We start from the raw sequence: 16,234 nt of genomic DNA on the forward strand, positions 1-16,234 counted from the left end.
GTGGATAAACAATTGTTATAGCAGCCATTATTGCTCTCCAAGAGATAAGTATATCCATGGGAGCTCTGGGAATTTCATGTAAATATTTCCCTAATTTTTCCCATTGAGAATGGCTAAGAGTTCCAGCAGATGGATAGGCTGGACAATGTGCCTCAATGTAAATTATAAATTTATTTAAAGATTTTTTCGAAATAGGGTACACAGTGGTACCATTGATTTTCTGAAAGGAATTAGCCTTCTTCACTAAATTATAAAGTTCGGCCCTGTGCCCTGACGAAACTTTGGAAAGTGAGGAGCCCATTACTTACGTTCGTACGGAGCCTATGCCAGGTGCGTAGAAATGGGAGTGAAGGCGATGCACCTCTAAACAGAAGTCACACCGTGGAACCAGAAAATCGAAGAGATCCCGGACGAATCAAGGGATCCCGGACGAGGCCCCAGCTGTCGCGTCGAGCGACCAGTCTGTTGTTTCGATCTCCTGGTTTGCTTGCTGAATTCCTTTCAGAAAGCAATTTAGTGGAGCCCTCGCAAGGGTGAGTGCAAAGCACAAAGAAAGAAAGACACGAAACAAATGATTTTCTTCAGGTAAGGCAGCACATCGCCTGGGGCAGATGGAATTATCCCGGCTGTGCCTGAGACAGATGGGATTGTTCAGGCAGCCAGCCCCGATTGCTTTGCGCTGTCCCCTTTTATTGTACTGATTCAAAGAGGGGGGGGTGAAAGGAATTGCAGGAAGACAAAGAAGTTACAAAGTTAATCTTTGAGACCAGGCTACGTGATACAAGTAACGAACTTTGTGACTGATAAACATGTTTTACCGAATACACATCTTTTATCTGACACAGACCTCTGTGAAACATGTCTTTACTTTATCTGACACAGACTTCTGTGAAGTTAATCTTATCAGCTCCTTTTTCCTGTCAGCTTAGTGAACTTTGCTCTGAGAGGTATACGTGCTGAGCAGGATTTGTCTTATGGAAAAATACTGAGACAGAATAGCCACAATCATACTTTGATTTGTGATTTCAGGAGAAATTCTTTTATTTTATTATGGGGAATGAGATAAATAGACAATTGGAAAAGAATGGACAAAGAATAGAAATATAATGATTTAAATTAAGATAATAAACAAAATAGAATTAAGAAGAGTGGAAAGCGGGGAGAAGTTATAAAGAAGACACAGAATGGTAATTAAGATAGGTAATGGCATATAAGATGAATATGAATTTAATTGAAGTCCTTACAAAGAGAGGTAATCCGGTGCCAAGCTACTTTTTTGAAAAAGAAGTTTTACTTTATGTGTTTTGTGTGTGTATGTTTATCTGAGATTTAATAAAACCTTGGAGGAAAGCGGGAGGAGAATAATTGCAAACAAGACAGAGGGAAATATGAATAGGATGACTAAATTTAAAGAGAAGAAATGAGAGTATTAAAAGATATTTAAGTAGAAATGGGATATATTAAAATCACACTGTATAAAATAATGTATTATCTGCCTTGTAAAAATTTACAAGGGAAAGAGGTTTAATGTCTACAAGGTTTATGTTTTGTTTGTCTTTAAAAATTAATAAAATTTGTTTTTTAAAAAAAGAGATTCCAATTGGATCAGTTAAACAAAGATTTGCTAGCACTACACCTGGAATTGAGCAGCAAAATCCACCCTCTACTTTGGGACAAGATAAAACAACTTACAACTTGGAGAGCTGAAACTGAATCCACTTACAAAAATGACAAATTCTTGAAGAAACTAAAGAAATTAGAACATGACAAGAAAGCCCCCAACAACTCACAACAACACCTGAAACAATTAGTATATAACGTTTCCAACAGAGAACTCACCAAAACAGAAACAGATGTCCTAACCAAAGGATTCAATTATGCTATAGCACCCAAAAAAATCCCCACAGAATCCATCATATGTGCAGTAGAATCCAGCCTAACTAAATTAAATACAGATGAAGCTGATAGAATAAGACACCAAGTTACTAACATCCTATGCACAAGCAAACCACCCAAAAGCAACTTGCACAAAGAAGAACTAAAAGCGCTGCAAGCCCTAAAAAAGGATAGCAGCATAATCATACTTCCAGCAGACAAAGGGAATGCCACAGTAGTAATGGATAGAAAAGACTACGAAACAAAATTGACAGACCTACTCCAAGACTCCACATACAAACCCATAAACACAGACCCAACCACATATCTGGAAAAATTAACCAAGAAGAAAATTATAACCAGCCACATGAGCAAAGAGATCCAACAGATGATCATCCCAAGAGAAAAATCTTCCAGATGCCTCAAACTATATGGCCTCCTAAAAATACACAAAGAAGGCATACCTCTCAGACCCATAGTCAGCTCCAGAGGAGCACCACTACAAAACCTAGCTAAACACTTAGCAAAACAGCTACAGCCCCATGCTGAAACAGCAGCTTCACATGTACAAAACTCATACCACTTCTTGGAAATGATCAAAGATCTACATGTGGAACAAGAAGATCTGCTTGTAAGTTTCAACGTGCTTTCACTATTCACTCAAGTCCCAATAAAAGAAACTTTTGAAATCATCAAAAATAAATACCAACCAGCTAAACACCTCATGGAACTAACAGAACACTGCTTAACCATTCATATACAAAGGACAAAGACATATACAAGCAAATTGGAGGAGCCCCTATGGGATTACCACTGTCACCCGTCATTGCAAACCTGTTCATGGAAGAATTCGAATCCAGAGCCCTGGCTAATGCCACCCACAAACCCAAACTATGGTTAAGATACATTGATATATATGGCCTTCAGCTTTGTTCGGGTATTTTCCCACGTCATTATAGTTGTGCTTTTAAATGACGTGGGAAAATACCCGAACAAAGCTGAAGGCCATACATGTAAGTACCGTGAAAACTTAAGAAAATATATATATATATATATATATTGAGGGGTATATATATCCCTATCCCTCTCCCCCTCTCCCCCCTATTTTTGGTCCAGGATGTTTCTTACAATATTTTTCTTCCTCTTCCCTATGCATGTTTTGCAATTAAAGTCATTGTCCAACATTTTTTATGATCTGCAATCAGAATGCCAAGATGAGTGCTGGGAACTTCACTTCAGAAACAGGGTTCATCCTCTTGGGACTCACATCTCATCAAAATCAACACATTGTGCTATTTGTGGTCTTCCTAATAATGTACTTGCTTACAGTTTTGGATTTTGGGTAACATGCTGATCATCATATTGATACACATTGATGCTCAACTGCACACACCTATGTACTTCTTCCTCAGCCATCTTGCAAGTGTGGACATAGCATATGTCACCAGCTCTGTGCCTCAGACATTAGTCCACCTCTTGGCTGGAAAAGGAGTGCTTTACTCAATAGTTTGCATCTTACAGGGAGGCACTGCTCTGAGTTTGGGAATGCCTGCTCTTGGGAGTCATGGCTTATGATCGCTACTTGGCCATCTGCAACCCCTTGAGATATGCCTCTGCTATGAACAGAAAGCGCCAACATCTGCTTGCCATCTCCTAATGGATCATAGGCTTCCTTGTCTCAATGGTCACTATAGTTTGCATGTTTCATTATTCCTTCTGTGGTCCAAATCTCATTAACCATTTTTTCTGTGAGCTGCGTTTTTTCTAGCTCTTGCATGTGATGATGTAAAGCAGTCAGTTGCGGGATGTTATAAGGTTTTCTCCATCTGTGGTTCCCACCTTGCTGTGGTCACCTTGTTCTATGGTACCATCATGTCTATATACATAACTCCCCATTCAAGCTCATCTCCTGATAAGAACAAAAAGATTGCAATTCTGTATCTTGTGGTCACTCCCCTGCTTAACACTATCATTTACACTTTGCGGAATAAGGATACCCACAGGGCTGTGATCAAGGTGTTGAAAAGAAGGAACTTTGAAGAAAAACCATGAAGATTCATATCCTGTTGAATTGATCTCTTTTGACTCAAAGCCTATTCCTTAAAGTCATTGTCAATATTTCTCTAATCTTGTTTTAATTCATTAACTGAATTTAAAAATCTTACTCTGCTATGTTCCTCCTAATCAATAAGTAAAATAAAGTACTTTGAATATAAATGGTTTCTCGTCTAAACCAATGATGCAGACATTATGGATAATTATGTGTGTAACTGGTAAAGTTATATTAAAAGGCAGAGACATCATGTTGCTGGCAACGATTCGTATTTTCAAACCTAGGGTTTTTCCCAGTAGTAATATAAACCAGTGAGAGTTGGACCATAAGGAAGGATGAGCACCGAAAAATTGTTGCTTTTGAATTGTGTTGTTGGAGAAGATTCTTCAGAGTCACTTGGACTGCAAGGTGTTTAAATCCATCAAAGGAAATCAACCCTGAATGTTATTTGGAAGGACAGATACTGATGCTGAAGCTCAAATACTTTGGCCATCAAATGAGAAGAGAGAAGACTTATTGAAAAATATCCTGATGTTGGAAAAGATAGAAGGCAAAAGGAGATGGTGATGGTAGAGGATGACATGGTTAAATAGTGTCATCTACGCAGAAGATGGTAGAGGACAGGAAGGCCTGGAGGAACATTGCCCATGGCGTCGCGATGGGTCAGACACAACTTCACAACTAACAACAACAACAATGCAACAAACATAAATTTGGGCAAACTTCAGGAGACACTGGAAGATGAGAGACCTTTCTGCTTGGTCTTTTTTGTCAACATATAGGAAATGTTCTCTTTGGAAGATTTAATATCTAAAAGTTGCTGTCACATGTTTTCCACCACATTTTTCCAGTCAAATAATATCAAAAAATTTCTTCAGAAAGAAAGAACTTTTTAGCTTTTATTATTCATTGTTCAAAAGAGAAAGCCTTTTTGTTCATTTTGCCATCTTAAGCTATTTCAGATTCCCAGGAGGTTTAATTATGGAGCAATACAACTATAATAATCTTTGGGGATTCTGTAAATCAGTGATCCCCAACCTTTTTTACGCCACGGCCCGGTACCGGCATCAGCTGGGCGCCACGGACCGGTACCGGCATCAGCTGGGCACCGCCATCTTTTTTTGATGAAAAAGTGCTTCCGGTGAGCTTTCACCCGGAAAAGCTCACCGAGCGCTGCCGCCATCTTTTTGATGAAAATGTGCTTCCGGTGAGCTTTCTACCCGGAAAAGCTCACCGGAAGCACTTTTTCATCAAAAAAGATGGCGGCGCCCAGCAAGCCAGCGGCCTGGTAGGACTTGTTCCGCAGACCGGTACCGGTCCGCGGACCGGTGGTTGGGGACCCCTGCTGTAAATGAATAGCTATTTGTTTATGAAATCCACAAATTTATTCCAAGTACTCAAATAAAGAAGACAATGTAGCACAACATGTCTATCCTGCCACACACTACATAATTTTACTGGCAATTTTACTAAGTGGGTGAGAACATCTCAGTGGACAACATATGACTGACTGAAAAAGCTGCCACCAAAGTCACTGAGGGTCTGAAACATAGAAGTGTTGCAAAGTTCTTGTGTGATGAGCATTTGCACTACCCCCAGTGAAAATAAATCTCATAGAATTATCAAAGAATTATGTCTTTTTGCCCAATACATACAATAAATCAGAGCCGGGCTCTTAGTTTCTATGGACAGAATCTCTTCTCCCAGGACTATTGCAAAATGTTGCATGATACAATGACTCTCTCACCTCTTTCTAATCAACATTCTGAAGATAAGAAATAGTCCAGGAACTGACATTCAGACAGCTTTATTATTGTTGTTGTTGTACACAAAAATGACAGTATACACAGCAGACGAGATAACCATGCTAGGTTTTGTATCATAAATCACTAGTCAAACACTTCCCAAGCATTTAGGACTGTGTGATGTATCGGCAGATTATGGGAGCAGATCCCAGTAAGGTGGTCTTCTGCAGCTGACCAATGGTGATCTTTCCAGCGCCAATTGTTTTTAAGTGCTTGCCTAGGTCTTTAGGCACAGCACCCAGTGTGCCAAGTACCACTGGAACCACCTGCACTGGTTTATGCCAGAGTCTCTGCAGTTCAATTGTCAAGTCCTGATATCTGGTGACTTTTTCAAGTTGTTTCTTGTCGATTCTGCTATCACCAGGTATGGCAATATCGATGATCCAAAACTTTTTTCTTCTCCACAATCGTGATATCCGGGATATTGTGTTCCAGAACTTTGTCAGTCTGTATTCGGAAGTCCCACAGTAGTTTTGCATGATGATGATGATGATGATGATATGATGATGATTGTTGTTGTTGTTGTTGTTGTTGTTATTATTATTATTATTATTATTATTATTATTATTATTATTATTATTAATATTATTATTAATATTATTATCTGGTTTTTTCTTTTTATTATTTTTATTATGCGATTTTCTTTGTTATATATAAAATTTCCATATCTACCATGACTGTGTACTGTCTGGGTACAATCTTTTTTAAATACAAGTAATAAATCTTATACATACAATAACTATAATTATTATTCTCAAAACCTATTCACCATGATCTTCATTTATCCTTATTAAACATTTCCCATTATTTAATTAAAACTCTATTCAGCTTTATCCATAATTGGTTAATAATATCAAACATTATAAACATCATTTGAACATCACATTTATAAACATTATCCTCTAATTCTGTTAATCATCATGTTTACTTATCTTGATTATTCAATATTTCATTATTTAGTTGCACATTTATTTCATCTGTTTACATATCCTCCTCCATTCTAAGTTTCTAACTTCTGCTTCTACTTTGTAACCATTGATAAAATAGTTCCCAAATTAAAAAGTATTCTGTTTCTTCTTTATCCTTAATTTTTACTTTTAATCTATCAATTTCAGCACATTCTAATATTTTCTTTATTACATTTTCCTCTATAGGTATATTTTCATTTTTCCAGTTTTGTGCATATACAATTCTCACTGCTGTGACCACATGTAAGATCGTGTAAGATCAGACCACTCATATGAGTACTCCTCGACTTAAAACAGTTCATTTAGTGACTGATCAAAGTTACAACAGCACTGAAAAAAAGTGACTCATGACTATTTTTCACACTTACAACCATTGCAACACCAACACCAAACCGAAGCGGGAGACTCTACACCATTTCTGACAAATGGCAGTCCAATCTCTTCTTGAAAGTTTCAAGTGATGGCACTCCCACAACTTCCAAGGGCAAGCTGTTCCATTAGTTGATTGTTCTCACTTTCAGAAAGTTTCTCCTTATTTCTAGGTTGAATCTCTCCTTGTTCAGTTTCTATCCATTATTCCTTGTCTGGCCTATAGGCACTTTAGAAAATAGCTTGACCCCTTTCTCTCTGTGGCAGCCTTTCAAATATTGGAAGACTGCTATCATGTCTCCCCTGGTCCTTCTCTTCACTAGACTAGCCATGCCCAGTTCCTGTAACCATTCTTCATATGTTTTAGTCTCCAATCCCCTAATCATCCTGGTTGCTCTTCTCTGTACTTTTTCTAGAGTCTCAATATCTTTTTTATAATGTGGTGACCAAAACTGGATGCAGTACTCTAGGTGTGGTCTTACTAAGGCTTTATAGAGTGGTATTAGTACCTCACTTGATCTCGATTGTATCCCTCTGTTAATGCAATTTAGGATTGCATTAGCTTTTTTGGCTGCTTCTCCACACTGCTGGCTCATATTTACCTGGTTGTCCGCTAAGACTCCAAGATCTCTCTCACAGTTACTGCTATTGAGCCTGGTTTCACCCAGTCTATATGTGTACTTTTGGTTTTTCTTGCCTAAGTGTAGGACTTTACTTTTCTCTACATTGAATTTCATTTTGTTAGATATGGCCCAGTGTTCTAGTCTGTCAAGATCCATCTGGATCTTAAGCCTGTCTTCTTGGGTGTTAGCTATTCCTGCCAGCTTAGTATCATCTGCAAATTTGGTAAGTTCCCCTTCTATTCCCTCATTTAAGTTGTTAATGAAGATATTGAAGAGTACTGGGCCTAAGATGGAACCTTGTGGCACCCCACTGCTTACTTCCCTCAATGTAGACTTAGACCCATTAAAGACTACTCATTGAGTATGATTTGTCAGCCAGTTGTGAATCCATCTAGTGGTGGTGCTATCTAATCCACTAGCTTACCAAAAAATAGGTTGTGGTCTACTTTGTCGAATGCCTTGCTGAAAACTAAATATATTATGTCCACAGTATTTCGCTGGTCTACTAATTTAGTCACTATGATTTATTTAGGAGATCTATTTAGGGGGGTAGGGCAGTATTGTTATTATTATTTATTAAATGTATTCACTGCTCATTTTACCACTGGGCAGCTTACAATGTTAAAAGGATGTCTTGTGTGGCCTTGTGCATAGGATGAAAGAGATACAAAACCACAGGTTTTCTGTTTTGTGAGCCTTAGAAGAATATAAAGTGTGAATGCTTCCATTATTACTGAAGCATCCTGGCCTTGGTTTAAATTTCTATGAAAAATCCTGATGAAGAGATTCAATTTTAGAGGTTCTCCCTCTTTCTCAGCCACCTGGTGTTCTCACTGGAAGTCAGAGACTTTATTTGAGTAATTAAGATACTTTATTGGAGAGATGGATTATGAAGCTGCAATGAAGAACCACTTGTATGAAAACCTAATTCTATATGTATATGTATATCCCAAACATTAAGATTCATTCACACATTCTTTTGTGATAATGGACTCCTTACAGTCTGTTCCCATTCTGCTAGGTGGTTATACCTGGCATATATTTCCCAAACAGTGATGTATAGTTCCAAGCTCCTTGTTAACTATCTTGCTATCTCTAATAGTTCCTCCATTTTATTACTGTCTCAGGGTACATGTTAAGTTTTCTGTGAGCTATCATATAGATGAGAAACAGTGTGACTCAGAGTATAGCATTTTTGTGGTGGAATCAGACATTATCTCTTGATTCATTGAAAAGGCAATTGACTCATAGCTTGAATATGCTATTTCAGTAGAATTCTATCCTGTTCTATCTAAGAGGAAGAATTGGATGTGAGAAAATATAGGTTTGTGTCTCTTGTATTGTTATGTAAGATGCTGTAGAACAGGGGTGTCAAACTCGATTTCATTGAGGGCCACATCAGTTTGTGTTTGATCTTGGGGGGGATCCAGGTGGGCATGCCCAGGGTGGGCATGGCCACCTCAACGTCACTTGTGTTGGGGTGCCTGTGGTGACCCAAGCATTCTGCCAGTGAAAATGAAGCTTGGAAAGGCCATGCATGGCCCTCCCAAGCTCCATTTTGCTGGCAGAGGCTTGCAAGGGGCCATCGCAGACAAAAATAGAGCTTAGGACAGGGGTGGGATTCTATCAGTTTGCACCTATTCACTAGAACCGGTTGTTAACATTCTAAACAGTTCGGAGTTGTTAGAAGAAACAGTTGTTAGAAGAAATTACCGGCCTAATCCTGTAAGGAAGGCAGGAAGGAAACATTCTGGTGTTGCTTACAGAAACTGCCTCTCCATTAACCCTTATTACATTTTTGGCAGGACTAGACTTCCTGTCTCTTCCCTTGAGTTTTTTCCCCCCTCCTTTGCTGGCACTTTGCTTGTTTGGAGTGACCATTCAAAGTTACAATGGCACTGAAAAAAATGACTGATGACCATTTTTCACACTTACGACTGTTGCAGCATCCCCACAGTCATGAGAGGCCAGGCGAGGAGATGCATGCCTCGATGTGAGTGATATTGAGTTGGCCACGCCCAGCCAGACATGACCACCAAGCCATGTCCACCCAGTCACATGACCACCAAGCCACGGCCACCAACTAAGCCATGCCCACAGAACCAGTTGTTAAAAAATTTGAATCCCATCCCTGGCTTAGGAGAACAGCGTGCGGCCCTCCCAAGCTCTGTTATCATTGGCAGAGGCATTGTGGGCTGGTCCTTTGCTGTTTTCAAGGTGGCCCCACAGGCCGGATCTAGCTCGCGAGCTTTATGCTTTGACACCCTTGCTGTAGAACATTTCATTGTACAGAGAGTTTGTAAACATCCACAAAACATAGTTGGGGGTGTGGAGGCAATAAAGGAAGATGAATAAATTATATCGGCCTAGTTCCTTTTTTTAATACCAATCATAGTCTGATACTCTGGTAATGCTATGGGTAGAATGTATCTTGATCTCAAAGAAAAAAGCATTTCTCATGTTCTTTTATTATTAACAAGATGATAAAATACCAGCTGGATCTGGCATATACTTAAATTCAGTTGTCTTCTTCAAACATTCTGTTAACAAATAAAGGCTTCAGCAATTTCAGCAAAATGATACCGGTTAATAACATATGATGAAAATGAAAGACCATGGCAAGATTAATAGCGATATGGTGGGAAGAAAAGAAAACATAGAGTAAGTTAGGAAATAAAAACTCTTCTATTTACATATCTCCCCCCCCCCGCCCACATATTCAAACAAAAGAAAACTTGCCTTCATAGCAAGGATCTGTACATTTTAAGAAAGTAATTAAGTTTGGTGGTCATGCTCAAAATGGCAAATTGGAAAGGTGGATTAGTTAGAATAGTGTCACAATGAGAGGTTTGGCTTGTAGAAGAAAAGCTATTCTCTCATGAAGAGTGTAGAGATTTTTTTGACAGCAGGACTATAAACATAAAAGGTAGAATGATCGCTTACGTATATTCTACAATTTATGATGCCATTTTCATAATTTATAGATCTGCTTTCCTTTACTTTGACATGTGAAGGGGCTAGAAATGTCATCACAAAAATTATGCACAACTGAATTCTGTGCAACTGAAGATGAAAAGATATTCTATCTTTTGAGATTGGAGATCTAGGTAAATATAGCAATCAAGGGAGTAGTAGAACTGGAAGTTGTTTTCTTTATTAAAAAAAGTTATCAAAAGTAATTTGAACCGTATTTGTTGCCTATGTTGTTCCTGTTCTTTTTGTGTTAGATATATTAATGTTTTTTTTTTTCTCCTGCCCTACTATAATAATCCACGGCATAAATCATGGTTGATATTTTTATTCTCCTGTGGGCTTTCAATTTTTATCTAGTTCCTTAATCTTGACAACCATAATAAAATATGTTAATGCTTGCTGAATCAACATTTTCATTCTGACAGTACTTTAACATAATGAAAGAAAACAAGGACTGGAGTCAACATCTTGACTATTCTTGAATAATTCAACAATAGAGATAAAAAAAATTTTTGGGGGGGAAGAAAGGCAGATGTCACAATTTACCAAGTATGTTCTTCCCTATAGTGTGGACAGATATATTTGGAGTTTTATGAGACTTCCATCTGAAGAAGACAGAGGAATAAACCTACCCTAGATATAGGCACATTTGCATTCACTCTGATGCAAAATATAGGGTACATGACAGTTGCAAGATATTCCCTGTTTGAAAAACATCAGGTGAGAAATTTTAATTTTCTTATGAGGAGTTTTTCTCTTAGCATTTTCCAACCTTCCATCAAACTTCAATATCCACTTCTTAAGTTAAAAACATTTAATTCAGCAAAATGTAGAATATTCTTCAAAGTCTTTTCAACATTTTGAGTGCTGCCAAATGGATGTCTTTGTTTCTTAGAGTGTAAATAATGGGGTTAAGAAGGGGAATGATTATAAGATAAAAGACAGCAATTTTCTTGTCACGATCAGGGGTGGAGTCTGACTGGGGGACAATGTACATAGAGATAATAATGCCATAGAACAAGGTTACCACAGAAAGGTGGGAACCACAGGTGGAGAATGCTTTGTGCCATCCTCCTGTTGACCGCATGTGCAATACAGAATTCAGAATGTACCCAGAGGAAGTCAGGATAACAAAAAGAGGAACAAGAACAATGAAAGTTGAAAGACCAAAACCAATTACTTTGGTGATTCTTGTGTCACCACATGCAAGTTTTAGCACAACAGGTGGTTCACAGATGAAGTGGTTGATGACGATCGCACAAAAGGGATGGTGAAAGGTGCAGAGGACATAAATTGCAGAGAACACAAAACCAACGGTCCAATAGAATGTGGTAAGCAAGAGTTGGCACAACCTGTCCATGGCTAATGCATATACCAATGGATGGCAAATGGCCAAGTAGCGATCGTAAGCCATGGCTCCTAATAGCAAACACTCAGTACTACCCATACCCAGAGTCATGTAACCCTGCAGAATGCAACGCACTAAGGAAATGGCCACATTTCCATTCAAAAGGTGACTCAACATCTGTGGCAATGTGCTAGTAACATACCCAATTTCCATGCCAGCAAGATGGCTGAGAAAGAAGTATATGGGGGTATGCAGTTGAGAATCAACCCATACCAGTATGATGATCAGAGTGTTTCCAAAGATGGTAAGCAAGTAGATAAGGAGAACAGTCACAAAAAGTAGCAGCCGGGTTTTTGGATGGCTAGTGAGCCCAAGCAGGATGAATTCTCTGCTGATGGTGTAATTCTCAGCTCCCATCTTTCCTTCTGTTTGAGTAGAGAGGTGAGGTTGGGACAAAATGAATGTCCCTAAAAATAGGGTGATCTTTAACAAGAGGATTCCTCCAGCCACAACATTTAATCAGCAAATTCATCTTCTTTCAAAGAATCCAGATTTCCAGTAATGATTTTCTGCAGGCATCATTCATATGTTTATATGGAAAAGTTAATTTTTGTGGCAGCAACTTCATTTTTAGCGAACCTGTGTACTGAGTATGACATTGGATACAAATAGCAAATAATGCATTATTTACAATGTTAGAATGAATGAACATCATGAACATTAAGCAAAGAAATAGGAGAGAATGAGTTTATCTTTGCACTACCTACCTTTTTTTTTAGAAGACATTAAAGATTTTATTGGTAGGAATATGAGTCATTGTTTGCCATGAGTGAGACAAGTTCTCATTCACCAAATTATGAAGAATGTGCTTATCGAGTATAGATGACAAATAAAAAGAATATATGCTTTTCTGAGAGATATTGATGTATTGTACCATCTTGTACCACTTTTCAATGCCTACAAAACATTACCAGGTAATATTTTCACAAATTCGGCTTTGACAGTTTCTGGTTGCTATTTTTTTAAAATCACTTTAGTTCAATCAGGTGGACATTTTATTTACTTATTTGTGTTTGGTTTTTTTTGGTTGTTTAATTATTTCTCCCTCTCTATGCCTTTCATATACAAAGATTAAGATTGTTTCATGTGGAGTTTTCATGTGGAGTATTTCATTGCTGTAAATACCCCAGAGTTATGTATTTGAATAAACAAACAAATGAACAGACAAGCAAGTGGGCAAGCAAGCAACTAAGTGGGTCTCTTCGGGTTTTTGCAAAGGATACATAGGAGAAGGTTGAGTAGCCTTCACAAATGCTATTGAAGAGGATAAAAAGGTGAGCATTAATTTGCAACTCTTCTCAACCTTCCCCATGGCACTCATCAAGACAGATGATATTCCGAATCAGTGCTGCACTAAGAACAGTAAAGCAGAGGCAAAAAAAAAAAACATGATTGCTTCCCCTCACTCTCCAAAGTGCCATACTTTTTTGTAGATTAGCTTCTGGAAGTTGCTTCAATCCAATCTTCTTCAAGGAATCATTAGATGATTGGCATGGTCTCATTGGGAGATTTTATTTATTTGTTTATCTTTATTCTCCTTAACTAATGACATGAAGTTATAAATATCCACAGTACAACCATTTTTGTGACATAATGGGACTTAAAAATTAATCAGCACAATAAATCAATTTTTTAAAAAAAGAAAAGGCAGGGGGAAAGGGGAGCCTGGAAAATTATTCTGAAAACAGAACTCCAAAAAATATTGACCAGAGTGCTTGATATCTTCCCTGACCTTCTGTAAAAAATCAAGCAAACAGAAACAATAAATTTGAACTCTGAGAAGTAATGCTTGTTAACAACCCATAGCTGCAAATTGGGTTTAGATTTTATTTCCAGGATTGTATGAACTCAGTGCCTGAAAAATCTAAAACTCTTGATATTTTTAATTACCTATCCAACCATTTTTGCACAGGAGCTGAAGGTGTCACATACATATTTTTGGTTAAGTTTAACCAAAAGGAACGCCTAAAGTTCTATCCAAATGATAAAATATTCACAAAATTCTTTCAAATTATTACAGGCAAGAAAGACAGACAGATAAATAAAGTAATTTTTGAATGAATTATAATAACATTTCACCTTAGTTCTTATCTGCTTTTAACTAAATTTTTGCAATTTCCGAAGAACTAAATAGCTATTGACTGGAGAAAAATTAGCACTGATTCAGTATTTCACAATTTATAACAACTTTAAAAATAACCTTAGAATAATTCCATAGAGAGTTGTTTGATTGAGTTGTTGTTAATGCCTCATTTAGGTCATCCAATCTTTGAATGATGTTAACTTGCTCAGGTTCTGACAATGCACTGAATAAGTCAATCAACGTTTCCTCTGGCACATCCTCAGCAGTTCCTACAGCTGTGGGTAACAGTTTGTATATTGCTTCTTTGCCTTCTCGGAGTCAGTTCAATTGCAGAGGCCTCAGGTTTAGCAATGTGAGAGCTGTTATAACCTAGATTTAAAGCAACAGTTCCCACTTGGTGATGCTGTTTCAGGAGTGGGTACACTTTTTCTGAGCAAAAAACCCTTATTGGAAATATTGAGAAGGTGCTCAGAAAGGGCCTCATTCTGAAAAGCATGGAGGGTATTATGGGTTGCTTGAACAATAGGAGAATTCTCATACATTGCATTCTTGCTGGCAGCCACTCTGCATGTAGTAGATCTATCAAAGTGAGTTCACAATGGAGCAACTGGCTCAGGGACAGCCTAATAGCTTTTCTTTTACTCCAACACCCTCTATTTACTCTGTAAGGTTCAGCTATAACTTAAAATCACGATGTGCCAAAAATGAACTGAAGCAGAGGCTTTGAAGAACAAAATCTAACTTTTTTTGATCAATAAAAGGGTAAGACCTCTCCTCTCATACACACAGATATGTGAGGAAAGTTACAAAGCATATAGGTGAAAATAACTCTTCTTATACCTTAAGATTCTTTTAGAAGTAGAGTAATTGCATTGTAAAACACACTAAGTTAGATTTACATCTTTCCTGCAAAAAGACAAATGTTCTCCTGGCACTTGTTTATCTTTCAGTATCGATCACATTGTTAATTACTGTTAATCGATCACAACTGGCCATTAACATGTATGCTATTAACAGCATACTTCAAAAGGTGTATATTGCTCCAGATGTAGGGAGTTACGTTCCCAGGGAGTACATTTCATTCAGATTGATTTAGATGGGATAATCATGTGTCTTCATATGAGAGAGATGTAACTAATTGTAGGCTAGTTTTACAACACAAAGGTTAGAGAAATATTTTCCACAACAGCAAGATAAGAAGTGCCTATAGAGATAAATACTTCTATATACATAGGAAAACAATTGCCTAACATCAAGATAAGACATGCTTATAGAGTAACTCTCTACTCTCTCTCTATAATATTTTTTATTTCTTTCCTTTATTTATTACCCTAAAAACTCTCTTGTCATAAATTTGCAAGGTAACCTGGTTAGTTTGCAGACTGTAGTTATGTTGGTCATCTCTTAGGCCTTTACCTGATTGAGTGTTTTCTCTATATGTGTTCAAATTTTGGGGAGGAAAACGAGGTCCTTCACTAGTTTCATTTTCTGAGTTAGCCGTCCCATATCTATCCATGGTTATCCTCCCAAGTCCATCTACAGTACTTGAGTGGCTCCTAACAAACGTTGCAAAAGATTATTTCAGGCAATCGACCTTATTTATGACAATTAAGAAAAGATCATATATTGACTTTACAGTTTGAGCTGTAAGCAAACATTGTCTAGAGAGAAAGACTGTCACATTTTCCTTCTTTAAATTTGTTACATCCCTCCTGAGCAAAGAAGGCTGCTGCTGGCCTCCAAGAACAGAAGCCCCTGCTGAGAGGGAAGAGGACAGCTCCACACACTGCTTATCTTCCAGTTCGGTTTATTCCAATGAATCACATAAATTAAGTTTGTCTGACAAGGTGCCTGTGAATGAGTTGCTCACTGGAACATACTGTCTGTTTGCAATATAATCTTCCATTTTCTGCTGTTTCAAAGGCCTGGATAAACTCTGCTGCAGAGTGCTGTCTCTTCCTTCTTTTCCCCATTCAGGTTTGTCAAGAAAAAAGCCCTAGTCCTCCTCTTTGAGCAATTGCTCAAAACCTCCAACCCGACAGGAGACCAGATTCTGGTATTCATTCAGTCACATTTC

At 37.9% G+C, this 16,234-nt stretch overlaps 2 protein-coding genes and 1 pseudogene across 2 annotated transcripts in view; 2 read left to right on the forward strand and 1 right to left on the reverse strand.

Annotated features, from left to right (window-relative positions):
* The window catches only part of LOC148129247 (vomeronasal type-2 receptor 26-like), a 723,059-nt gene that overhangs the window by 407,842 nt on the left and 298,983 nt on the right, over window positions 1-16,234 (forward strand). The gene's annotated exons all lie outside the window — the stretch shown is intronic.
* Window positions 3,090-3,927, forward strand: LOC148129251 (olfactory receptor 5P76-like; annotated as a pseudogene).
* On the reverse strand, window positions 11,508-12,650 carry LOC113429708 (olfactory receptor 5P52-like). The gene has a single exon (XM_026692218.2). It carries the CDS (start codon window positions 12,429-12,431, stop codon window positions 11,508-11,510), a length of 924 nt encoding a protein of 307 aa, XP_026548003.1. The 5' UTR covers window positions 12,432-12,650.

The sequence above is a fragment of the Notechis scutatus genome, chromosome Z (genome assembly GCF_049901735.1).
Source record: "Notechis scutatus isolate UNSWTSFEM ecotype Mainland chromosome Z, rNotScu1.2, whole genome shotgun sequence".
Classification (NCBI taxonomy): domain Eukaryota; kingdom Metazoa; phylum Chordata; class Lepidosauria; order Squamata; family Elapidae; genus Notechis; species Notechis scutatus.

Excerpts from the sequence above, each read along its gene's own strand:
- LOC113429708 (XM_026692218.2), bottom strand. The coding sequence starts at position 12,431 with ATGGGAGCTGAGAATTACACCATCAGCAGAGAATTCATCCTGCTTGGG.